This window comes from Syngnathus leptorhynchus, chromosome 1 (assembly GCF_054491065.1).
Source record: "Syngnathus leptorhynchus isolate UIUO chromosome 1, UIUO_Slep, whole genome shotgun sequence".
Lineage (NCBI taxonomy): Eukaryota > Metazoa > Chordata > Actinopteri > Syngnathiformes > Syngnathidae > Syngnathus > Syngnathus leptorhynchus.
Window position 1 is genome coordinate 18485668 of NC_141195.1, and position 26521 is coordinate 18512188.

General features: G+C 42.1%; 2 protein-coding genes across 2 annotated transcripts; both read left to right on the forward strand.

Moving 5' to 3' along the window:
• Positions 1 to 705: 705 nt before the first annotated feature.
• On the forward strand, positions 706 to 21974 carry LOC147062473 (dynein axonemal heavy chain 12-like). Its single transcript, XM_085921366.1, has 74 exons — positions 706 to 803; positions 1147 to 1220; positions 1295 to 1421; positions 1516 to 1542; positions 1621 to 1810; positions 1914 to 1983; positions 2058 to 2216; positions 2301 to 2496; positions 2629 to 2817; positions 2902 to 3055; positions 3140 to 3231; positions 3318 to 3496; positions 3576 to 3711; positions 3828 to 3953; positions 4051 to 4185; positions 4261 to 4454; positions 4534 to 4777; positions 4865 to 5050; positions 5131 to 5331; positions 5530 to 5724; positions 5797 to 5918; positions 6004 to 6139; positions 6212 to 6358; positions 6491 to 6610; positions 6773 to 6929; positions 7015 to 7187; positions 7278 to 7430; positions 7514 to 7753; positions 7913 to 8158; positions 8248 to 8367; positions 8487 to 8596; positions 9054 to 9237; positions 9325 to 9465; positions 9871 to 9954; positions 10096 to 10284; positions 10393 to 10512; positions 10641 to 10829; positions 10921 to 11072; positions 11137 to 11275; positions 11348 to 11514; positions 11599 to 11854; positions 11941 to 12237; positions 12478 to 12656; positions 13026 to 13218; positions 13317 to 13478; positions 14041 to 14235; positions 14309 to 14442; positions 14514 to 14676; positions 14993 to 15073; positions 15164 to 15340; positions 15431 to 15562; positions 15672 to 15761; positions 15834 to 15974; positions 16050 to 16291; positions 16365 to 16512; positions 16598 to 16743; positions 16932 to 17146; positions 17238 to 17430; positions 17503 to 17695; positions 17776 to 17948; positions 18061 to 18201; positions 18293 to 18451; positions 18538 to 18833; positions 18912 to 19165; positions 19254 to 19394; positions 19486 to 19623; positions 19696 to 19929; positions 20008 to 20196; positions 20285 to 20388; positions 20462 to 20666; positions 20740 to 20877; positions 20979 to 21070; positions 21182 to 21249; positions 21459 to 21974. The coding sequence occupies exons 1-74, from the start codon at positions 777 to 779 to the stop codon at positions 21647 to 21649; spliced, it is 11850 nt and encodes a 3949-aa protein (XP_085777492.1). The 5' UTR covers positions 706 to 776; the 3' UTR covers positions 21650 to 21974.
• An 807-nt stretch (positions 21975 to 22781) lies between these two features.
• asb14b (ankyrin repeat and SOCS box containing 14b) lies at positions 22782 to 26279 on the forward strand. Its single transcript, XM_085906958.1, has 10 exons — positions 22782 to 22906; positions 22977 to 23029; positions 23838 to 23969; positions 24035 to 24193; positions 24278 to 24523; positions 24626 to 24794; positions 24882 to 25416; positions 25690 to 25843; positions 25921 to 26107; positions 26243 to 26279. The coding sequence occupies exons 1-10, from the start codon at positions 22782 to 22784 to the stop codon at positions 26277 to 26279; spliced, it is 1797 nt and encodes a 598-aa protein (XP_085763084.1).
• The last annotated feature ends 242 nt before the right edge of the window (positions 26280 to 26521 follow it).

Below are 26521 nucleotides of genomic sequence, written 5' to 3' on the forward strand. Positions count from 1 at the left end.
GGCTCCATCTGCTGGGGAAAATGAGACCGTTGACTTGGATCCCTTATACTACCTGTATATAATACCTGATATATAAATTGAGTACTCCGGTCGAGGAGCTGATTCAATTTATTCACTGAAGTAAACGTAAAATACAGACGCATTTATTTATTTATTTATTCATTCATTCATTCATTCATTCATTTATTCATTTATTTGATTGTTTATTGGTTTGTTTGTTCATTTTACTGCCAAATTGAAATACGATGCCCGTTATATATATATATATATATATATATATATATATATATATATATATATATATATATATATATATATATATATATATATATATATATATATATTGTCGCGCACTCACGCTCACTCAAATGAGTACACAGTTGTCTCCCTTCCTTATTCAGTTGTTCGTATTATGACAGGAACATTTCTGACTGCAGTTTCCGCATGAGCAAAACAAAGCAACATAAAAACACTCCATTAACTAAGGTTATTAAGTAAGAAAAGGCTTACTATAATACAGTTGTACTATATTTATTATGATTTATTATTCTTGCATATCGGAGAAGACGTCGAGGTGCACGTGTGACGTCACCAACGAGTGCATGTGGCGTACCTTCTTACAGACGCAAATCATTCGTCTTTCGTCACGTTCACTCGAAAATATTTTGTAAACATAACCGTCATCAGTTGCATTGCGCTGCTCCAATCAAGTTTAGACTTAAGTGTGTCCGTGCATTCTGTATAATATATATGCATACATACAGAAAACCAGAAAGATGGACACGGAGGAGCCTAATTCAGTGGTGAGTTTGTTTAATTATTCCCCCAATGACAATGTTAATTGTTTGATCATTTGCTTGCAAATATCATATTAATCTAGCCCACTGTGGCATATGTGGTACTTTTGCAGACAACATTGAAACACTTTCAGCTAATATCAGTACATTGTGTGCAAGTATGGACTGTGGATAGATTAAATAATCGTGACATTTTTAGTCTCTTATCAGTAGTGCAAGCCAAAGAGTAGCATAGGTTTTGTCATCGAATAAGATGAGCAGGCCCATACTGTTAAGGAAAATAAAGTACACCTATCTCGTGACATTTGCTTAAATTCCGACAATGTACCTGTACATCCATGTCAATAAGCAACCGACATCTCACAATCAAATTATGGTGCAACGATGGAGGAAAGTGCAACAACAGCGACACCATTTACCAATGTACGTATTCATCTCAATCGTCAGTATTCAGTCATATCTGTAGCAATCCTTGCAGACTGTCACTCAAATTGCAGGCCAATCGGCTTCCTACAAAGTGCCACCTCCATGGCCGTGTCCCAAGCAGTGGAGGCTTACAAACAGAACAAAGAGAAGGGGAGACTTGTGCGCACCCCATCACCAGAGCCTCAATTCCCTCCAAGTGTAAGATGTCGCTCCCGACAGTAATTGTCACAAATCATACATAAAAAGAAAGGAAAATGAAATATAACATTGCAATTCAACATTTGCATTACAGATGCAAAGTGAAGCTCGGAAGCACAGAGTGAGTTTACTTTTTGAAAGCAATTTCCAGTTGTGTGTTCATTTGAAGAAGCTGAGCCACCTATTTCCTTGTGTGCAGATGAATTACATATTTTTGAAGCAGTGTGTTGAAAGCCGCCCAGTCATTCCAATCCCACAGGAGTGGTTGGACTCCATGGATGGTCGACTACCTCCTCAACTAAAAGACAGCCCTCAAAAAAACAAACTCTTGCACCAGCTCCTCACGGAAGTCAGCGACAACTTCTACGATGTTATTATCAAACACACAGGTATTGACAATTAGCTGTGTGTGCGTGTGTGTGTTCACTTGTGTGTGTGCACTTGTGTGTGTGAACCCGCACTTTCTTTTAACAAGGCATGTCTTTGTTTAAGTGGACACGTTCCTGAAGGATGCAGAATGTGAAAAACCTCCTCCGGAAAAGCAGACATCTCTTCCACTTGAGTGAGTGTTTTATGGCCACATATGATTTCTATGGAGTTTGTTTGCAAAAAAAAAAAAAAACAATTCTTTTGTAGCATTCTTGAATATTCCCAATCACGACGCAAGAGCTTTGTCACCAACCGGAACCTGATGAAAGTGAATTTGCACATTGTACATCCCGTAATGCAAATTATTTCGGAAATTGGCTATGCGACCTTTTCTTCAATGACCTTGGTGAATCTCACCGGGTATAGGTATGCAAATGGCCTGATTGCAAATGACGTCAAAGATGCAAGTGGCCGTGCTGTTGAGCAAAGCTCCGCGTCTTTGTTCTTCAGGGCTTTGGGACCTGTGGATAGCAAGGAGTTGCATAAAGAGCTGGCTGTACAATGTGAGACAGCAGAGGAACAAATCATGAAAAACTGGTTCCCGAAAGTCATCAATTTATTAACAAGTTCAAAAACACTGGGCTCAGTTAAAAACGATGTGATGGAGGCCTTCTTTGATTGTGCGTGCACCCTCATCTCCAATCAGGTGGAGTCCTGCCGTCATACCTAATCCAACATTTGCTTGTCTTTTTCTTTGACTTCTGTTTCCCACCGATTGGTTTATTGACAGGGTTTGCACGCTTTCTCAAATTTCTTTTTGTCCTTTCCCATTTCCCAGCTGAAATCACTCATTCAAAGGAGCGTGGAGGGCTTCGTGTACCCATTTCATCCAGACAACTACCACTTCTTACCCATCTTTCATATGTCCTTGACATTTAATGAGGAGAAAATGGGAATATACCCCACCTTGCAGGAACTTGAAGACGATATTTTTGAAATTCTTAATGCCATTACAAACACACTGCAGGTGAGCTCATGCGGAATAGCTCTTTTTGTGCCAAATCCACCCGTCCTAATCTTTTTATTAAAATGTATTTACATCCCTCCACAGAAAGTGCAGACGGTTCAGTCGTGGCTGTCAGAATCCACGTCTTCGTTTGTGGATGCCAAAGCCCCTGATCACACACTCGCTTGGGCTCACTATACTGTCAGCACAACTGTGCGCAAGCATCTAGAAGGACCTGACCAATACTTTCAGAATTATGGTGATGGCAACATAATCCTTAATCATTTCATCATCCACCCAGTTATTTTATATCTTGCATTTCTAACGTGCATTTATCTTGTAGTGGACAACTATGACTGGTTAGTCAATGGAACCGCTCAGACACGAGTTGAGACTTTTGTGGAAGAAACTCACTCGTTTGTTGAATATATTGAGGTGAGGATTCACAAATTGAAAAGTGTATCAGGCCACTCCTTCCACACCTTCCTATTGAATGTCGGTTCGTGATCTGTTCTTCCCAGCAAGTAGAAGAGTTTCGTGACTTGTCGAGGAAGCTCGGCAACCTTCCTCCAAAGGTGCACTTTCCAATGGTCCAATTGTATTGTGAGGATCTCAACCAGGGACTGTCCCAAAAAGCAAAAACATGTGCTAAAATACTTATCAACAACATGAAAGCTAAACACACTCAGCAAAATTTACAGTGAGTCTCATTCTTATTAAAATGTGTCCCTACACTCTGCTCCTTAACTGTATGAAATTATTTTTTTTTCTGCTGAAAGGATCATCTCTGATTTTGAAACCATCCGAGAAACTGCTTTGGATGTACCAGAGACTACAGATGACATGGCAAAGATGATTGCATACATTGAAACAACTAAGAAAACAGGCATTGCACTTCTTCATGAAAGGATAAAGGTACAATTTACAGATGTACTTATTTGTCGTTGTTACATAATTATTTTTACGTCTACAAAATCACCATGATTCATTCATTTAGCAATCTGATAGTTTTTTCTGGTTTGATTCGGCAGAAAGCCTACAGCAGACTGAGCTACCTTCTCGACGTCCACATATTTGAACCAGAAGATCTTAAACTAAATTCAAGTGTCTTTATGTGGCCATTGAAAATCTTAGAAGTGTTTGAACTCAGCGATGAGGTAATGCTCTTGTCTGATCTAGCATGTGTATTAACATTTGTATGTTTTTAAGTTTTCTTTTCAAATATGATAATGGGACGGATATATGTGTTTTTAGGTTTTCCACGAGGCAAAAGCGAAAGGGGAGCAGGAAATGTTTGCTAAACGAGAAAGGGTCATGGTTCATCTGGCCAAGTTACAACGAAGAGTTGATGAGTTCCCTCACTGCTCTGAGCTTGATATGATGCAGCAGGTACTGTGAAGCATTTTTGATTTCCCAGAAAACCATTCTACTCGATTTAAACCCTTTTATTTGTCTTTTCTACAGTATATGGTAGATATCAAGACAGTTCAGACCCTTCTCCAAGAGGCCGAGGAGGCAATTGAAGACATACACAAAGATGAAACCTTTCATGAGGCTGACCAGTCGTCTTACCCAGAAGTTGAGGTCATCCGACAGAATATTGAGCCATATCAGAAATTGTTTTCGTTTATACTGAGGTGGCAGCGTACAGAGAGCAGGTTTGAAATCCTTTTTGTGTATTTTTTTTATTTCATTACGACACTACAATTGAAGTCTTCTAATATGCTCTCTGAACAGTTGGATGGATGGTTCTTTCCTGGAACTCGATGGGGAAGGAATGGAAGTAAAAGTGGATGAGTTCTACAGGGAGATCTTCAAGACACTTAAGTATTTTCAGCAGAAAAAGAGCAAGAGTGAACAGGCTACTAAGAAGATAAGTACTGGAACGACCAGACGACGCCGTGGTGAAGAAGAAGCCAAAGCGGAGAGTCCTACAATCGTCTTGTGCTCCACTGTACTAGAGCAGGTCAAAGAATTCAAGGTAGGCCACTTTAACTCTGAAAAGTGATGCAGTGAGACTCCGTGGTCATTTTTGATAACTCTGAACTATTGTGTTTTATATTGATAGGAACATACGCCTTTACTGACTGTCCTGTGTAATCCGGGCATCAGAGATCGCCACTGGAAGCAGATGTCAGAAATCGTTGGGTATGATCTGACTCCTGACGCTGGTACAACACTACGCAAAGTTCTCAAACAAGACCTACATCCATACATAGATGAGTTTGAGTCAATCAGTGCTGCTGCAAGTAAAGTAAGTGTGACTGCAGTTTTACATTTCAGAGAGAAAAAGTAAGAGGTCAACTAATTAATCCTCCTATTGGCACGTTACAGGAGTTTTCCATGGAGAAAGCCATGAAAAACATGCTGACTGTTTGGGAGGATATTTCTCTCCATCATCAGCCTTACAGAGACACTGGCGTGTCCATCCTGACTGCTTTGGATGACATTCAGGCATTGCTCGATGATCAAATTGTGAAAACTCAGACAATGAAGAACTCACCGTTTATAAAGCCCCTTGAAAAAGAGATAATGGTTAGTTTCAGGTTTACATTAGTATGATGATGGCTTATATAAGTATAAAACTAGAAAAAAAAATCACAAATTTTAACTGGTGCGGCTTATAGTCTGGTGCCGCTTATAGCCCGAAATTTACGGTAAATTATTTATTTGGCTCACGGCATTATAGTGAAGGTCTTTTACCAAAGATCTTGCTCTCTGTTTGGTGATTAGGTTTGGGAAGAGCGTCTCCTTCGTATCCAGGAAACCATTGATGAGTGGCTCAAGGTGCAGGCACAATGGCTCTACCTTGAGCCCATATTCTGTTCTGCCGACATCATGCAGCAGATTCCGGAAGAAGGGCGACTCTTCCAAATCGTTGACAAAAACTGGAAGGAGGTCATGAGGCACTGTGTGAAGGACTCAAAGGTAGCTGGAGACACGTGTTATCACTGTATCCTGTCAATAGATTACAGTGATGATTAAATTGTCTTCTACCAGATTCTGGAGGCAACCTCAATGCCTTGCCTACTAGAGAAACTAATAGAGTCCAACGCCCATTTGGACACCATCATGAAGGGACTGAATGACTATCTGGAGAAAAAGCGTCTCTTTTTCCCAAGGTGACGAATGAGATATTGTTTTTCCTTATAATTCTACATCACTGCCAAATGTTAATAATTGTTCCATTGACGTTTATCCACCCAGGTTCTTCTTTTTGTCCAATGATGAAATGCTGGAAATTCTTTCTGAGACCAAAGATCCACTGCGTGTGCAACCCCATCTGAGGAAGTGCTTTGAGGGTATTGCCAAGCTAGACTTCCTACCAAATCTCGATATCCAAGTAAGTGCACTTGCTGCATGCCAACAGTACGTTTGGTTGCTCGGATGCTGACTGTTTTTCTTTTTAACTTAGGCCATGTACAGCAGTGAAGGGGAGCGTGTTGCCATCATTGCACTGATATCTACAGCCGAGGCCCAAGGAGCAGTAGAGAAGTGGTTGGTACAGGTCGAAGACTTAATGATTCGCAGTGTCAGAGATGTAGTGGATCGCTCAAGAACGGTAAGCAGAACTGAAATGGCTCATGTTTCAATTTATTTGTAGTTACACGAGAATGTCTTTTACCAAAGACCTTGGTCTCTTATTGGTGATTAGTAATACTGCAAGTATTACGCGAAATAATTGTTTTGACAGGCCTATGCTGAAACCGAACGGAACCAGTGGGTAAAGGAGTGGCCTGGGCAGGTGGTGATATGTACCTCACAAATGTTCTGGACCTTGGAGGTGCATGAAGCCATCAGGGAAGGGGTTGAAGTAAGATTTAGTCCACAGTAACAAATACTGAAGATGAATAAAGGGAACAGTGTGTCCCGCAACTGTCTTTACACAGACTTTTTCACCTTATGTGACACCTCATTCTACTGAAAAACATAACTCGAATTAAATTTGTAACTGTGTCTTTGATGGCCTCAACAGGGTGTAAAGAAATACTACCAGGCACTCCAGAAACAGCTGGCCGACATTGTGGGGCTGGTGAGAGGGAAACTACCCAAGCAAACACGGATTACTTTGGGAGCACTGGTGACGATTGATGTCCATGCCAGGGATGTGGTTTTGGAGCTAATTGAGCATGGTACCTCATGGCACAAAGATTACGTTCATTTTACTGTTATTCTGTTTATTTGAAATAGTGTATTTACTCTATTTGTATTTTATAGGTGTTGCAAGTGAAAATGATTTTAATTGGCTAGCCCAGCTACGTTACTACTGGAGCAACGACAATGTTCGAGTTCGCATTATAAATTGTGATGTAAAGTATGCATACGAGTACCTGGGGAACTCTTTTCGTCTAGTCATCACCCCACTGACGGACAGATGCTACAGAACTCTGGTACAAATAACACAGTGGTTAGACATGGGTATCAGTCATGTGTTTTTATTCAATTTTTTCAATATCACTATGAAATAATTTATTTTGTAGATTGGCGCATTTTACCTCCATTTGGGTGGGGCACCTGAGGGTCCAGCTGGAACTGGAAAGACAGAAACCACCAAGGATCTAGCCAAAGCATTAGCTGTGCAATGTGTGGTCTTCAACTGTTCCGATGGACTGGATTATCTTGCTATGGGCAAAGTAACACTAGACGATAAAGGTCTGCTCTGATTGTGATTTCTGGTTCTAACAAAGCTCTTTGTGTTCTGCTGCATTTTTTTCAGTTTTTCAAAGGATTGGCTTCTTCTGGAGCGTGGGCTTGCTTTGACGAATTCAACCGTATCGAGCTTGAGGTCTTGTCTGTAGTGGCTCAGCAAGTCCTCTGCATCCAGCGCGCTATTGAGCTGGATTTGGAGTACTTTGACTTTGAAGGAACCGTGCTTAAACTCAACCCCAACTGTTTTGTGTCCATCACAATGAATCCCGGTTACGCCGGGCGCTCCGAACTCCCGGACAACCTCAAGGTCTTAGAACTTAATCATTTATGGGCTCTTTTATCACAAACCTTTTATCTGAAAATGTGTATTTGGAGTTGGTAGCATCCAAAATTAATCGTCATTATTTGATCATAACTCAAGTTTTTGATTTCGCTCAACCCGACGACGGCCTTTTATCTTCGTCAGGTGTTGTTTCGAACAGTGACCATGATGGTCCCCAACTATGCTCTGATAGCAGAGATCTCCCTCTATTCATATGGATTCCTCAATGCCAAGCCTCTGTCAATCAAGATTGCGATGACTTACAGGCTCTGTTCAGAGCAGCTCTCCTCTCAGTTCCACTACGATTATGGCATGAGAGCTGTCAAAGCTGTACTTGTGGCTGCAGGAAACCTCAAGCTCAAGTATCCTGATGAGAATGAGGACATACTGGTAGTTGTGATGAGCTTTATACAAGCATTGACATTTTCCCAAATTCCTTTTGTTCTGTTTATTGATCACTGTTTTTGGTTCATTTTTAGCTTCTGAGGTCTATTAAAGACGTTAACGAGCCCAAGTTTCTTTCCCATGATATTCCACTGTTCAATGGCATCACCAGCGATTTGTTCCCTGGCATCACCCTTCCGGAGGCTGACTATGAGGTAAGATGTGCCAGTGTCATATGTATTGTCTCAAATATATGTGTGTAAGCAGATTCATGCTGAATAGTGCACTATATACAATATGTGTTGTGTATTACATGCAATCATGTGTTCGCCAGTTATTTCTGGAGGCTGCACTTGAGTGCTGCGAAAGGCATAATGTGCAGTCAACACAGATCTTCTTAGAAAAGATGATCCAGACATATGAGATGATGATAGTCCGGCATGGGTATGTTACTTTTAAATTCCGGGTTGCCTCATTTGGATGTTGTTTTGTTTCATATTTTAGTATTGCATTTCCCACAACTTGGATCGACTATATTAGGTATGTGCTTTTTGTTCCTGTTCTTAAAGAGAAGGCTGGAAGATTGAAGTATGTATATTTATTGACCAATTGCTTGAGCCAGTATCTTGTCTAAAGAACTTGAGAGAATCCTGTTGGCAAAACTGGAAATGTTTTTCCCTTTGACAAACCTGATTGGTCTATGTCCTAAAAGAGATTGTATTGGTGCATTGGTGGCCATACATTGTATAAATTGTGATATCTACTATTTTATATCTTTTATTATGGTTTTTCTTTCCGTTTTTTTTTTTCTTTTTTCCACCTTGCTATCCTACTAGTACCACTACTACTACTACGACTGCTACTACAATATGGCATTGCAGGTACAACATTTATGCTTCAGGTTCATGCTGGTAGGAGAGTCATTTTCCGGGAAGACCAAAGTGCTCCATGTTCTAGCAGACACACTAATTCTGATGAATGAAAAAGGGTACGGAGAGGAAGAAAAGGTCATTTTCAGGACGTTGAACCCAAAGGCGATCACCATGGGACAGCTCTTTGGACAGTTTGATCTTGTTTCTCATGAGGTCGGACCTTTGTTCTATATTTTTAAAGCTCAAAGATCTTATTACTCTTGTATTGTCTACTTCTTTTATTTTCCTTTGTTTTATTAGTGGACAGATGGTATTGTGGCCAACACATTTCGTGAATATGCATCGGCTGAAACCCCAGACCGTAAATGGGTAGTATTTGACGGTCCCATAGATACATTGTGGATTGAAAGTATGAACACTGTGCTGGATGACAACAAAAAGGTACAGTGTTTATTATACACATAAAATAGATATGTCGCACGTATGGACACGAGTCAATTCAAGTGTGCAGGATTTGTTGAAAAAGTGGTCTCACACAGCACAAGCAACATGTACAGCAGATATGACGCAACGATACTACGCTGTCTACAGACTTTTGGGTTCAGAGGACCAAGTAGCTGTCTCAGGTTCCTTACTTAACTTCAAATATTTAATAATTTACAGATAAACATATTCTTAATTATTTTAGCAAAATAATGAAATGGAAAAGATATGGGTGGGGAGCATGGATGTCATTAACTTCTGAACATTGTCAACAACACTACCATGGGTCCCACATACTGTATAGCCAGGTGATGTCATCATCATTTGTAACTACCATCTCGACTGTTTGTTTTCACACCATAGCTTTGTCTGATGAGTGGTGAAATTATCCAGATGTCCAATCAGATGAGTCTAATTTTTGAAGCAATGGATCTTTCACAGGCCTCTGTAAGTTTGAAGTTACTCGATAACTTGAAAATAAGTTTCAAATAATGTTGCCACAACTTGAACGATTGGATGAGCTTTAGCACTCAATTCCAAGTCTGATGTAATGATGGCAAGCTTTGATAAAAATCTTTCCCATGCCAGCCCGCCACAGTCAGTCGATGTGGTATGATCTACATGGAACCTTCCCAATTGGGCTGGGAGCCTTTAGTGCTCTCCTGGATGAACACACTTCCTGAAAGTCTGAAGACTCCTGAAAATAACAATCTGCTGCTAGAACTCTTTCACTGGCTTCTGCCACCTTCCTTCAGGATGGTGCGTAAACACTGCAGAGTAAGTATTACAACAACCTGGAGTCACCGAGATGCAAAAACAAAGGTCAAAGGAATTTTCACCAATTCAGAAGAAACACAAATGTTGTCATTACTTTCTTGTTGACAGGAAGTTGTGCCCACAACCAACTGGAACAATTCTATGTCCTTATGTAGACTGTTTGAGATGCTGCTAACTGAACCACTAGAGACGGAGACAAATGATAAAACTATTCGAACCTGGATCTTGGTACAAATATTAATAATTTGTCACAATAGTATTTAAAAAATGTTTAAAAAACTGCCCTAAATGGCATAATTTCTTTACATACATTTCATTTGGCTTTTATGCACTAAATGTCTCTTTTGTTATTGCAGGCAGCCTTTTCCTTCTCCCTGGTGTGGTCTGTGGGTGGCAGTTGTGATTCAAAAAGCAGAGACATGTTTAGTGAGTTCATTCGGGATATCGTGGCTGGGAAGTTGGCAGATTATCCAGTTCCTGATATTGTTGGCAAATGGGAGTGCCCAGTGGATGAGAAAGGCCTTGTGTATGACTATTTCTATGAGGTACTGCTGAATAACATTAAGCAGAACCCTTTGTCTTTTACTTTCGTATCTCTCTTCTGCAGTCAAATTTATAAAGTAATATCATGTTCAGTTTAAAGGAAGAGGCAAATGGGTTCACTGGAATGATACCATCAAAAATGTCACCCTTGGAGACAAGACCACCAAAGTGCAGGACATCATTGTTCCAACCATCGACTCAGTTCGTTACACCTTCCTAATGGACATTTGCATCACCCATGGAATGTATGTTATCTGGTCACGGACATTTGAATGGTATGACTTAGTGTGAACGACTTTCTCTGCTCAGGCCTCTGCTCTTGGCTGGCCCTACTGGCACTGGAAAGTCAGTTTATGTCATGGAGAAGTTGATGAACGGTCTGGACAAAGACCTCTTTTTACCCCTCGCGATCAATTTTTCAGCCCGCACCACAGCCAACCAAACACAGGTAAATCAGAACCACTGCGATGAAAATGAATGTTTTTACAACTTGGATTGTTTACTCTTGATCTTTTCCCAGAACATCATCATGGCCAAACTAGATAAGAGACGCAAAGGTGTATTTGGCCCTCCTATGGGAAAGAAATACCTCATATTCGTAGATGATGTGAATATGCCAGCGCTGGAACAGTTTGGAGCCCAGCCACCTGTGGAGCTTTTTCGACAGTTTTTGGATCACAAAAAGTGGTGAGAGCCGTTGCCACTAAACAAAGGACTTTGAATATAAGAGGATAGAAAACAATGTCTGAACATTCCATTATTTTTTGACAGGTATGACCTGAAGGATACTTCTGGCATTAAATTAGTCGACATTCAGATCCTTACAGCCATGGGTCCTCCTGGCGGCGGCAGGAATGCAGTGACATCTCGTTTCCTGCGCCACTTCAACATTTTTAGCATCAATTCTTTCAGCGACGAGACCATGGTTCGCATCTTCTCCACTATGGTTGCGTTCTATCTAAAGAACAATGAATTTCCACCGGAATATTTCACTGTTGGCGGCCAAACGGTGACAGCAACCATGGAAGTGAGTCCTCTGAATCAGACCAACACATTCCTATCAGCAAAGTCTTATCTTTCCCATACTTGAGTTCTCCAAATGTCTTTCCAAAGGTCTACAAACAAGCCATGGAGAACTTGCTTCCGACACCAGCTAAATCTCATTACACTTTTAATCTGCGGGACTTCTCACGTGTTATACAAGGGTGCCTGCTTGTGAAGAGCAAGTCTCTGGAGAACAAGCGCACTATGATCCGACTGTTTGTCCACGAAGTATTTCGCGTCTTTTATGACCGTCTGGTGGATGACAAGGATCGAGCTTGGTTCTATCAGCTGATGACCAAAATCCTCAAAGATCACTTCAATGAAGGCTTCGCCCTGGTGTTTGATCACCTCAAACAAGGCAGGCTCGTACGTTGGCTTGCTTTTCTTTTCTTTTTTTCTGTTCTCATTGTGACTACTGCCTGATGACAGCTGGGATCGGCTCCAGCACGCCTGCGATCCCCGTGGGGACAAGTGGTACAGATAATAAATGGATGGATGGATGGATAGATATTAATTTGTGACGCATGGGATAAGAATTTGTGATGCTTTTACAAATGAAACGTTAGATTGTCTGTAATTTTGATTTGGTATTTTCTTATTTGTTAGTTGGTTGAGCAAGACCTGCAAAATCTACTGTTTGGCGACTACATGAACCCTGACCTCGAACCTGAAGAACGCTTGTATGCTGAGGTGCCCTCAGTAGAAAGCTTTGCTGAGGTAGTGGAGGCATGTATGGTTGAATACAACCAGATGAACAAAAGCCGCATGTATCTCGTCATCTTTCGGTAAATCACAATGACATTACTCGCTTATAAAACCCAAGAATGGATAGAATATTGTTTTAAAACAGATTCTTTCTGGTTTTTTTTTCATGTTAGTCTCTCTTTAAGGAGCTGTGTCATGCTATTTTAAGCTTTTCGCAAGTAAATATATACATATATGTGATTACATATTACTTTTAGCACAATCAATCCACTTGTAGATCTTGTCTCATCCTGCCCATCTTGGTTAGAAACTAGTATTTTAACTGGAGGCTCTAAAAAGTAGATTTAGCATGATATGGCTCTTTTAAGACAAATTTTGCTTTTAATGCATCCCTAATACCATGAATCCAAAAATATCAATGAATATCTAAGAAATTGTGTCTAATCTAGCTATGTCTTGGAGCACCTGTCCCGTATAAGCCGTGTGTTGAAGCAACCGGGAGGACATGCTCTCCTCGTAGGAGTGGGAGGCAGTGGGCGCCAGTCCATCACTCGTTTGGCTACGTTCATCGCCCAGATGAGCCTTTTCCAGCCTGAGATATCAAAGAGCTATGGCATGGTTGAGTGGAGAGATGACCTCAAGGTCAGCGTTGTGCTTGTTATCTCCATGCATCACAAGTGTTATGACATCTGTTGTCCGAGTGTGATGTCAACATTTTAACCTTTAACATGACATTACAGAAGCTGCTCAGGGATGCAGGGGTGAAAGGTCAAAGAATCGTTTTTTTGCTCACTGATGCTCAGATCAAAGATGAGGCTTTTCTTGAAGATGTTAACAGTGTCCTGAACACAGGAGAGGTTCCCAACATGTTTCCTATGGATGAGAAACAGGATATCATTGAGGTAGGACATTAAGTTGTTCACTTGCAAAGTACTCTTACAATTATAGGATTAAAACATTTCTTTCTGGATAGACAGGCAGGTGGGCGGACTGACTGATAGGCGGATAGATGCTTAGATGGAAAGATAAACCCATGATCTGCTGGGTTCTTATTTTTTGTTTTTGGACATAATCGATTTTGGTTGAAGTCGTTGATGATGTAGGGGTACACTTGCCTGACTTGTGCGGGCAGCGTGGGATCGTTTTCTGCTCAGGGCTAGTGTGACTGGTTGTTCGTCACGATACGTACCCTGCAACTGGCTGGCGACCGGTTCAGGGTGTAGTCTGCCTTTCGCCGAATGTGATTATGAAGTGAATATATACGTATATGCTCATCCAGAAATATCCGGATAATGGAAATGTCAAATATTTTTTCACTGTATGTATGAATGTCTGTTGTTATGAAGTGCTTTTTGCCCATATGTCCATTGTGCCTAATATCCTAATCAGACCATCACAATTCCAAGTTTAATATCATCCACACTGCACAACATATGAACAATCTCTTTCTCTACCCATTTCCAGACAGTACGTCCCATTGCCCAAGCAAAGAATAAGAGTGTGGAGTTGAGCTCTTTAACTCTGTTCAACTACTTTGTGGCACGCTGCAAGCAAAACCTGCACATTGTTGTGGCTTTTAGTCCTATTGGTGATGCCTTTCGCAATCGTCTGCGCCAATTTCCATCTCTTATTAACTGTTGCACCATTAACTGGTTTCAGGTACGAAATATACAGAATCAATTGATGGAGTTGCATGCTTGTGTTAAAAAGCTTTTTTATCTGGACCTGACAGCCATGGCCCGAGGAGGCCCTTGAGCGGGTAGCCAACTCTTTTCTGCAGCCGTTGGAGATGAAAGACAGGGAGAGGAAGGAGGTCGTACCCATATGCAAAACATTTCACACCTCTGCTAGCCAACTTTCAGCGAGGTGTGACTCACTAAACCAAACTAAGAGTACATATATTTGCTTGTGTTTTACACTTTTACACTTGTTTGCAGATTCCTCACTGAGCTAGGGCGCCATAATTATGTGACACCCACATCCTATTTGGAGCTCATGGCAGCTTTCAGTCAGCTCCTGACGAAGAAGAGAGATGCTGTCATGAAGGCAAAGAGAAGATACACCAATGGTCTGGAAAAACTAGCCTTTGCTGAATCTCAGGTATACAGTGTGGTAAAGTTGGATTAGTTTGTTTTTCTCCATTTCAAATATGGAATGCTTTCAAACTTGTTTTACTGGAGATTTTGCTGGAGACTTTTCTTAATTCTAAAATATCAAGTAAAAGTAAAATTATGTAAACTAAATGAATTGTGTCGCTGCAATTCAGTGTGACTTGTTCAAAGCTATAAATGACCAGGAATAGAAAGATGACAAAAGAGTGACTTGTTTAGTTTTATGCGTGATGGGTGAGGGCAAGACTGAATTTGTCTACAAACGTTCCTTGATATATGTCCTCTTTAACACAATGTCACTTAAGGTTGGTGAGATGAAACTGGAGCTGGTAGATTTGCAGCCCAAACTGGAATTGGCACAGATAGAAAATGAAAAAATGATGAAGGTAGCAACACTAAACAGCAACGACTCAAAATTGCAAGTTTTATGTGAAAAAAAAATACAAAATTGCATAGTCTACCGTGATTACCTCTAGGTGATAGCAGTGGAGTCTGTGGAGGTGGAAGCTACAAGTAAACTTGTGGGTATTGAAGAGGAGGCCACGGCTATTCAAGCTGCTGAGGCTCAAGCTCTGAAAGATGAATGTGATAGTGAATTGGCTGAGGCCATTCCTGCCCTGGAGGAAGCAACTTCAGCTTTGAACACCTTAAAGGTGACAAAACTCCTCACTAAGCTAATATTAGCCATGCGTGGAACCTTTTAGGATTGTATGGTTGATCTTCAGTTACCTTCTTGTTTGCAGCCTGCTGACATTACAGTTGTCAAATCCATGAAAAACCCTCCCGCTGGAGTAAAGCTGGTGATGTCAGCTGTGTGTGTCATGAAAGGATTGGCTCCAGATAAGGTGGCAGATCCTGCTGGATCCGGAAAAAAGGTTTACTATTTTAAAAGATTGCCAATATTTAAAAAAATATATACAGCATTTGCATGTCAGCAATGGCACAGAAACATGACATTTGTTTGACCTTTTCTTAATGGCCTAGGTTTTGGACTACTGGGGTCCAAGCAAGAAGCTGCTAGGTGACATGAACTTTTTAAGGGAGCTTAAAGAATATGACAAGGACAATATTCCTGTAAGTTTCCCAAAACATTTTTGTAATGCGTGACAATAACTTTACTTCATCGCTCCCATCTCTTTATTACAGGAGGAATCCATGAAAATTATCCGCACGACCTACATGACTAATCCTGACTTCAGCCCTGCTAAGGTGGCAAAAGCGTCCTCAGCGGCAGAGGGCCTTTGCAAGTGGATCAAAGCAATGGAGTCCTATGACAGGGTGGTGAAGGTGGGACTTGGCTTCTTTTGCTCTTAAAAATAAATGCACTTTTGCATCTAGGGATACTCGCCTCTCTGCTTTTAGATTGTGGCTCCCAAAAAGGCCAAGCAAGCAGAGGCTCAGGCCACTCTGGCTGCTGCCATGGCCACACTATCAGAGAAGAGAGCCCAACTCAAGGAGGTTATGGACCGTTTAGCTGACCTGCAGAGAATATCTGCGGAGAAGACTGAGGAGAAAGCCAAGCTAGAAGCCCAGAGGGATTTGTGTCAACAGAAGCTGGAGAGAGCTGAGAAACTCATCGGTGGCCTAGGTGGGGAGAAAACAAGGTATAACGCTTGTTTTTATGAGAAGAATTTCATAGATGAAAATATGCCGCTAAGTAAACGTGTTTTTCCTCAGATGGTCCAAGGCTGCTGAAGATCTGCAGAGCATATATGACAACCTAACCGGGGATGTTCTTATCTCTGCTGGTGTCATGGCCTACCTGGGCGCTTTCACCGCCAGCTTCAGACAGGACTGCATCAGTCAATGGATCAAATTATGTCAAGTAAGTCTTCTAATTATTTTATTGACAAAGCCTTTTACTTTCATTTCTAACATGCATGTATGTTGTCATTATGTATTTACTCTAGTCTAAGAACATTCCATCATCAGACGACTTCTCTCTGAGTAAGACCCTGGGAGATGCCATTCAGATTAGGGCGTGGAATATCGCCGGTCTTCCCACGGACTCTTTCTCGATTGATAATGGTGTCATAACGAGTAACTCACGTCGATGGTGAGAAGCGTCATGCAAACTATGGTCATGCAATGGTTGCACAGCATTGATATGCTTGAGTCAATTACAAAGCCACTCAGAAGGAAGAGGAGCAGCAACTCCAGATATTCTTCCTCTGCCATCATGGTGTTGTGGAACATGTTAACATTCAGTCTCAGGACTGTCCTCATGTGTCCCTGCGCTTTCAGGCCTCTGATGATTGACCCTCAGGGTCAGGCCAACAAGTGGGTGAAGAATTCGGAGAAAGACAACAAGTTGCAGATTATCAAATTAACGGATGATGACTACATGAGAACATTGGAAAACTGTATTCAGTTTGGAAGCCCTTTACTGCTTGAAAATGTAGGAGAAGAGTTGGATCCTTCCCTGGAACCTCTTCTCCTCAAACAAACCTTCAAACAAAGTAAAATAAAATGGGGCCTGGATGCAAAAGGGCCACCTGACATTGATGATAATGTAAAAACCATCATTGCTGTCATTTTTGTTCCCCCCAGGTGGTGTGGAATGTATCAAACTGGGGGAGAGCGTGGTTGAGTACTCCCCTGAATTCCGCTTCTACATCACCACAAAGCTGAGGAACCCTCATTATCTACCAGAACTTGCCACCAAGGTGTCTTTGCTCAATTTCATGATCACCCCAGAGGGCTTAGAGGACCAACTGCTCGGGATTGTGGTTGCCAAGGAAAGGTACTGCAAATGTTACTGAACCAAATCATTTGGTCTCGTTGTTAAAGGCTGCCATCTTCATTTGCTTTTCAGGCCAGAGCTTGAAGAGGAGAGAAATGCACTCATCTTACAGTCTGCTGCAAATAACAGGCAACTAAAGGAAACCGAAGACAGGATCCTTGAGACGCTATCGTCCTCAGAAGGAAATATTTTGGAGGATGAGAGTGCCATTCAGGTGCTCGACTCTGCAAAGATCATGTCCAATGAGATTACGAAGAAACAGAAGGCAAGTAGCGTGCTCAACATAAGCGGTCTGTGTTGATGTGACGGATTCCTTTGACTCCAAAGTCTCCATGAATTCTCCAGATTGCAGAGGAGACCGAGATCATGATAGCCGAGTCACGAGAGTGTTACAGATCTATTGCCAAGCACTCGTCTGTCCTGTTCTTCACCATTGCTGACCTGACCAACATAGACCCAATGTATCAGTACTCTCTCACCTGGTTTGTCAACCTCTATATCAACTCTATCCAAGACAGGTGAGGAAAGCACACGGCGTTCTTCGTTTCATGGTATCATGTGATGATATTGACAGCAAATTTTGAGATGCTATTTCTAGGTTTTGAAAAGCCTCTCCTGCTTTTAATTCAGCAAAAAGTCCAAGATCTTGGAAAAGAGGGTCATGTACCTGGTCGATTACTTCACCTACAACTTGTTCTGCAATGTCTGTCGGTCTCTCTTTGAGAAAGATAAACTTCTCTTCTCCTTCATCCTCTGCTGCAACCTACTTCTGTGAGTGTCACAAACCACTTATCGATAGCAACTGACTCATTGGGATCATTCTGCCTTCTGTAAATAAAACAAATACTGGCTTTCCCATCAGGGAAAAGGGTGAGATTGAGTACCCCGACCTGATCTTCTTGATGACGGGAGGTGTGGGCCTGCAGAACACTCTTCCTAATCCTGATCCTAGCTGGCTACAAGAGAAGAGCTGGGATGAAATTTGTCGAGCCAACGAGCTTCCTGGCTTAAAAGGAATCAAGTGAGAACATTTACCAACGTTTTATGAATTATTCGGAATAATACTGAACTTTTTAAAAATGCTGGCACTTTGTGTTCATCCCACAGAGATACCTTTATTGCAAGCCCAGAACTTTTCAAGCCTGTTTTTGAAAGCAAAGATCCTAGTGGTGTTCCTCTGCCCTCACCCTGGGATGAAAAACTCAATGAACTGCAGAAGATGATCATCGTCCGCTGTCTCAGGCCTGACAAGATTGTGCCAGCTGTGCACAGATTTGTAATAAGTAAGATTGGGAAGAATTTTGTTCAGCCGCCTCCCTTTGACCTGAGCAAGAGCTACAATGACTCCAACGCCACCATCCCGCTGGTGTTTGTGCTTTCCCCTGGTGCCGATCCCATGGCTAGTAGGTTCCCCAACTGTACTTCTGAAACTTTATGCAGCGCTGACACTCAAAGATGAATGACATATTAACGCTCCACAGGCTTACTAAAGTTTGCTGGTGACAAGGACATGGGCGGGGCCAATTTCCAGTCCATTTCTCTGGGGCAGGGCCAAGGACCCATTGCTTTCAAAATGATCTGTACAGCCATGCAGAATGGGACGTGGGTGTGTTTGCAAAACTGTCATCTGGCTGTTTCCTGGATGTCCACCCTGGAGAAGATCTGCGAGGACTTTAGTCCCGCAACGTGCCACGAAGACTTCCGACTTTGGCTGACAAGCTACCCTTCGCCCAAGGTAAAGTGAAACGTGATGTTGGCCAATCTGTGGAGCAGTCTGGTTTTATCTAGTTTGTGCTTTGAAGCTGCCTCCTCTCTTAATTCAGTTTCCAGTGACCCTTCTGCAGAACGGCGTCAAAATGACAAACGAGCCGCCAACAGGACTACGATTAAACATACTGCAGTCGTACATGTCAGATCCTGTTTGTGACCAAACTTTCTTCAATAATTGCACGAATAAAGAACTGGTGAGCTCGAGGCTGCCGATTGAATTATTTGGCCACACTCTAGTATCGATACGTTTATTTCTTACACCGTTTTAACTGTAATGGCTTTTAGGCCTGGGAAAAGCTCCTGTATGGCCTATGCTTCTTCCATGCACTCGTTCAGGAAAGAAGGAAGTTTGGCCCACTCGGCTGGAATATTCCGTATGGCTTCAATGAGACTGACCTTCACATAAGCATCAGACAGCTCCAGGTAGTCACTCCCACTCACAGAATTGCTCCCGTCGCATGCCCCGTAAGGCACGTCCTCTGTCTTCCTCTGTAGTTGTTTATCAATCAGTACGATGAAGTGCCTTTTGAGGCCATTACTTACCTGACCGGAGAGTGCAACTATGGAGGCCGCGTCACCGACAACTGGGATCGGCGCCTCCTGAACACCATGTTGGCTGACTTCTACAACAAGGATGTTGTGGATAAGCCATCATTTCCTTTCTCACCTAGCGGTGACTATGTTACACCCCCGAAATCTTCCTACGATGACTACCTTGAATTTATCAAGGTAAAGCGTAACGTCACGCAGTCATGAGATGGTTTGTGAGACTTCCAAAAGCCTAACAATAGGTTTGTGGCCTACCAGGAGCTTCCACTCACCCAATACCCGGAAATTTTTGGGATGCATGAAAATGTGGACATTTCAAAGGATCTACAGCAGACCAAGCTGCTGTTTGATTCCCTGCTTCTCACCCAGGGAGGAGGCTCGAAGGGGGGAGGTAGCTCTGGGAGTGATAATGCGCTGTATGACATAGCCAGTGACATCCTCAGTAAGGTATGCTGAATATATCAATTTGGTGGGTGTGATAATGGTTACCTGTTCATTTTGGAAAATTATATTAGATTGTATTCAATCTCATCAGCTTCCAAAGGACTTTGACCTCGAAGTATCACTTATGAAGTACCCGGTGCTCTACGAGGAGAGCATGAACACTGTGCTTGTCCAAGAAATGGAGCGCTACAACACGTATGGACAAACACTTTGTACGCAATTTGATGTCATGTAAACAAAGCTCCTCTGACCTCTTTCTTCTTCTCAGGCTTTGTAGTACCATCCGTGTTAGTCTTCAGAACCTGTTGAAGGCCCTCAAGGGTTTAGTAGTGATGGATGCAGAGCTGGAGGGAATTGCAAATAGTCTGGCAGTGGGCAAGGTTCCAGAGCAATGGGCCAAACGCTCGTACCCAAGCCTCAAGCCCCTGGGCAGCTACGTTAATGACTTTCTCGCAAGGCTCAGGTTTTTACAGGTGATTGACCATTGCCTGGACACGAGGATATCTTGTCCACTTAGGTATTCACATGAATACTATGTGCCCGCAGGTTTGGTTTGACAATGGCAAGCCCAGTGTGTTTTGGCTCTCGGGATTCTTCTTCACCCAGGCTTTTCTCACGGGAGCTACGCAGAACTACGCCAGGAAATACAATATTCCAATTGACCTGTTGGGCTTTGATTTTGAGGTCAACACTCTTTTTTTTTTTTTATTCGACACGTCACATCTATATTGCTCATAACAGACTTCTCTGAGGAATTCCCTGCATCATGTGATTTCATCTTTCAGGTTCTAGCAGTTGATCAGTCAGACGTGCCTCCAGAAGATGGTGTCTACACTAATGGGTTGTTTCTTGATGGAGCTCGATGGGACAAAGAAAGGTAGAGGGGGACCACTAAAGGGTCTTTTACCATCATGCAAATTATTTGAAGTGCAAGACAAAGATTTGAGAAGCAGTCTAAAAAGTATAATTTTGTTGTTTCCATCATCAGTGGAATTTTAGCGGAGCAATATCCCAAAATCCTATTCGACACAGTGCCCATTATCTGGATCAAACCAAGTGAGTATGCATTTAGATATTCAAAGGCATAAAGCCATTTTCAGTTTCATGCCTCCAGGATCTCAACTCATTCACTATCATTGACGGCTATAGACAGCAAATATCCATTATAACTGGGCTGGCAATGAACGAGTTAACCTCTCTTGCTTCACCTTAATGTTGTCAGCCCGTCTTCATATTTTCAGACCTTCCTTTTCTCCACCATGCAGCTAAAGACATCCCGGATGAATCTGACGGCCGCTACCTTTCTCCTCTCTACAAGACCAGCGAGAGGAGGGGCACTCTCTCTACAACGGGACATTCCACCAATTTTGTCGTTCCAATGTTATTGCCCACTGCCAAGCGCCCTCAGCACTGGATCAAGCGTGGCGTGGCACTACTCTGTATGCTTGATGACTGAGAACTTCACAGGCCAATTTGGATTATTTGTTTCAATGAAAAGGACAAAATATATGTGCATGTGATTTAGATTTGATTTTGTATAGGGGTTGATGAGCCAACATATATTTTATGTCACATGTCAACAAACATTGTAACAATACTCAGGCCTAAATTTTAATATTTTCAGTGAGAAAAAAAAAACATTTTCATTTGATTATGATGAGTTTTCCATGGTGGCCATGGCATGCACACTAAAAGATTGATGGATGGATAGTGATGAGGAAACTGTTTAATTTTTTAGATTTCATTTGCTTGTTTTTTTTTTTAATAAATATAATCCTGTAGACTGTTGTTTTTCATATTTTAAGGAAGCTACATTTTTAATAGTGTTTTTTGAGTGGTGGGGGACAGATATTGCGATCTGAGGTTTTTCTCCCTTCTGACACCTTTGTCTTTTATCTTGTACAATAGACTCTTCACCGTGTTTCAGATTTGACCTTTCACCTCGAAAGCCTGAGAGCACTGACATAAAGTATTAATCCCCTGAATTCTGGTGTCTGATTACAAATGCACCAACTGATCTGAGCTATTATGTACCTCAGCAATGGATGAAAGCTAGGTGTACGGGTAATATGCATGGTAGGCGCCACAATCTGTTATTTATAGTTGAAGAGCTATAAATATCTGTAGTGTGTGAGTGCAAGGGTGTCCAACTACACTGCTGTCCGAGTCCCAGAAGGAGCACAGCCTGACTGAAGGTAAACAGTACGCTACAAAATGAACGTCTATAGAACAACCTGATTATTATTGCTATCGACCATGAAATGTTGATGTCTTGCCAGGCTAATCAAACTGTTTTTTTAATGTGTGTACTTTCACCCTGGCTTGCCAAAAACAAACATCAGCAATGTATGCATGAATTTACCTGGAAGAGGCAGCTTTCTACATATTTTTCTGCTCTCAAATGGCCTGACAATAAAGTTGACTCTTGCTGAACTTATGAAATAGAACCTCTGCATTTGGCCCACATTTCCTAGTTTATTGTCTTGTATGTTTTGGTCATTTCTATGTTCATTCCAATAGCAGGAAACAGATTGAGGATTGTAATACCTTGTTTGGCCATACATTCTAGTTATCAACTGGACAAACAGATGAACGCAGATGCAAAAGATGACATTTTTCAATCCGAAGATGACTCGGATGAAGATGAAACAACCCAATCTATAATAGAGGAAAGTCTCATTGAATACAGAAAGCTCAAGGGACTGAATCCAAGGTGATTGTTGATGCAACATTAACTTCAGTGGTTATTATTTTTTGCTTCACCCTTTATTTTCATGTTGTAGTCATCTGAATAGTACCGAAGACCCTGATGATATATTCAAAGTGATTGCTGAGGGTAAGATGCTATTAACTCATGAACATTTCAGTGCCTTAAAGACACTAACTATTGTTGCTGTTGCAAATTGCCTCCAAAACATTGGCCATAAACAAAAATATAATGTCTTTGGGAAAAACCTGAATGTGTGCCCATTTTTTATGTTGACAGGAGCTACTTTTTGAGTTTGCACCGTAGACTACAAGAACATGTTCTCGGTCAGGTCCTGATAAGTAACATGACCTCCCTGGGACATGTGTACGGCTCATTTAGAGAATAACTTGAAAGAACCTGCATTTTTGCATTCACTTTTTAAACTCCAATAAAAGCAATTTTTATCAGAGTAGTATGCTCATAACAAAAAGTTTAGACAATGGTGCAAATTGAGAGTTGACCAGGTTTCACTGCAACGTACTGCATGCAAGGTGCATCAAATACCAACCCCCATAAAAAAAAATTATAGCTTGCAGCTCATTGTTAAGATAACTATCATTTTAAATTTTATGGAAGAGTTTAGACATGCAGGGTTCCATTCCGGCTCCGGCCTTCCTGTGAGGAGTTTGAATGTTCTCCCTGTGCCTCTATGAGTTTACTTTGAGTACTCCCATTTGCTCCCACTGTCCAAAAATGTGTATTGTCAACTGATTGAGCCTGAGTGTGAATGGTTGTTCGTCTGTGTGTCCTATGATTGACTAGTTCATGGTATACCCTGCCTAGCACGATTGCTCGGATTTGGAGGCTTTTCCTTATTTTTATTATGATCAAATTTGTGTGTCACACTAGAGGAGGATGCATGTACATGTCTTCATGTATTATTGGCTTCATACAGGTGATGAGGATGCACTCAAACGACTAACGGAACAACCAGATAGATTGTCCAGAATTAATAAGCATGGGTGGATTCCTCTACATGCAGCTGCAGTGCAGGAGAGTAAATACATACTGGAGATCATCTTTTCAGGTATTTTCTTCTAATGTTTGACCACACGGCTTTTGTGCTCATGTCAACTCTTGTTTGGTTTCCAGCTTCACCCTTTGGGGCTGCCCAGTGTCGCACATTCAAGGGGGAGACACCATTGTTTTTAGCTGTAGTTTATGGCCGTCGACAGAACTCCACATTCCTTTTACAGAATGGCTGCAACCCCGATATCCAGGATGATGAGCAAGATTCTCCATTAATGGCAGGTAGTTCTCGCATGTTTGTCAAAAAAAAAAAAAAAAAAAGTCTTTTCCGAGACTTTTATGTATCTGTTGCTTCTTATTGCATAGCTATTCTAAATGACCAGTATGACCTGGCAACATTATTGCTTCACTACGACGCTCAAGTGGATCAGCTCGGCCCGCTTGGAAGGACGGCACTGCATGAGGCTGCCTTCCTTGGCTTGGAGAACTTTGTTTGTCTGCTCCTTGAGTCTGGTGCCAACCCAAATGCGTGTGACATCAAAAAGAAAACACCACTTGCTCTGGCGGCACAAAATGGACATCTAAACGTGATGGAGCACTTGTTACAGAAAGGTACAAGATGAGTTGGAGTAAAAGGAAAGAGATATGAGCAGATTTGAAATGTATTTAACGCCCCTCTTACAACCATAAACCAATGGAATATTTGTTTTGTAGGCGCAAATGTCGAGTGTCAATCGGAGTCTGGCAGTATCTTGTTTGACGCAGCAGCATCAGGAAACCCTGACGTAATATCCATGCTGCTGGACCATGGAGCAGATGCTAACTCGCCTTTTTACAGTGGCCACCTGCCAATTCACCATGCAGCACACCAGGGTCACATTCTGTGAGAAATCTCCACAATGAAACATTGTGCTGCTCCATTTTTACTTGAACTTTCACCTTTGTTCTTAACTCACCTATTATTTGACAGAGCATTACAACGCCTCATCCCAGTGACAAAACTGTGTGCAATAAAGGAGAGTGGGATGAGTCCACTTCACTCTGCAGCTGCTGGAGGGCATGCACATTGCTTGGAGTTGCTGCTCAAAGCTGACTTTGACCCAAACCAAATGTTACACCCGAGGGTGCGCCGCAACTATGATGATGAACGCAAGTCTGCCCTTTTTTTCTCTGTGTCCAACAACGATCTTCAGTGCACTCGCCTGTTGCTGCAGGCGGGGGCAATGGTGAACCAGGACCCTATCAGTTGTTTACAGGTGGCAATGAGACAGGGCAACTATGAGCTCATTAATACCTTGCTGAAGTTTGGGGCAAACGTGAACTACTACTCTCGAGTCAACACTACCCACTTTCCTTCAGCCCTGCAGTATGCACTAAAGGATGAAGTAATGCTGAGAATGATTCTGAACCACGGCTACGACGTCAAACGTTGCTTTGACTGCCCGTATGGTGACGGTCGCCATGACTCGGCTCCCTGGACAACATCGGTGATCAAAGATATGGTGGTGAGATGGGTAAAAAAATAATAGAAATCGGCGGTACACAAAAACTGGGCATGAGCTTCCCTGCCATGTTTGACAGGGAAGCTCTGCCCACCAGCACTTCCGAAAGTGTGACTGCGGATAAAACAGTACATAACGGGATTTCCAAGAGCCTGAACAAAAAAGTATAAATACTTGATCAGATCATCAGTTTCATTTTAGAAATCAGGTCATCGCCTGTGCCGCTTTACATGTGTCAAACCACTTGTGTCAGTCATCTTATTTTTTTCCCCTTAGTTCTGTGAGGTGATAACAGTGTCTTGGCTCAAGCACTTATCTGCTCAGGTGATACGAATCATGCTCGACTACACCAGCCATGTCACCTTCTGCGCCAAAATGAGAGAAGTCTTACAGGAGCAAAAGCAGTGGCCAGAGATCTGCCAGATCCAAAGTATGCACTTGCTACTTCATCGGTCATTTTAGGCATTGTTGACCTCAGGTGAACTTGCTGAATTGATTGTTTCCCAGGAAATGCACGAAGCTTGACGCACCTGTGCCGGCTGCAGATTCGAGAGCATCTTAATCGACTCCGTTCGAAAGCATCTGTTTTCATCAGTTACCTCCCTCTTCCTCCTAGACTGAAAGAGTACCTTCTTTACAAGGAGTTTGATGTTTACAGCAGGGGCAGTTTAGATACAGTGTGTTCAGTCACATGGTAAACACTTCAGTTTTATCATATATCATATTATGACATTGTCATTCCCCTTGTGATTAAGAGTCCTTGATGGGTATAATCCATCCGATACAACCTCTTTACTTGTGTTTCTCTTGTTTTTTCTTTTTCTGTCAGTCATCAAGCTGACAGAGTAGTGCCACACCGCGTTTGATCCAGTGCTGAGGGCGCTTGGCAGTGGGCAACAACATTGGAATGACAAAATTGGTGGAGTGTCCCGTTGTAGAGAGGATGCCCCTCCTCTCGCTTGTCTTGTAGAGAGGAGAAACGTAGCGATTGTCAGATTCATCTGGGATGTCTTTAGCTGCATGGTGGAGAAAAGGAAGCTATGAAAATATGAAGACGGGCTGACAATATTAAGGTGAAGCATGAGAGGTTAACTCGTTCATTGCCAGC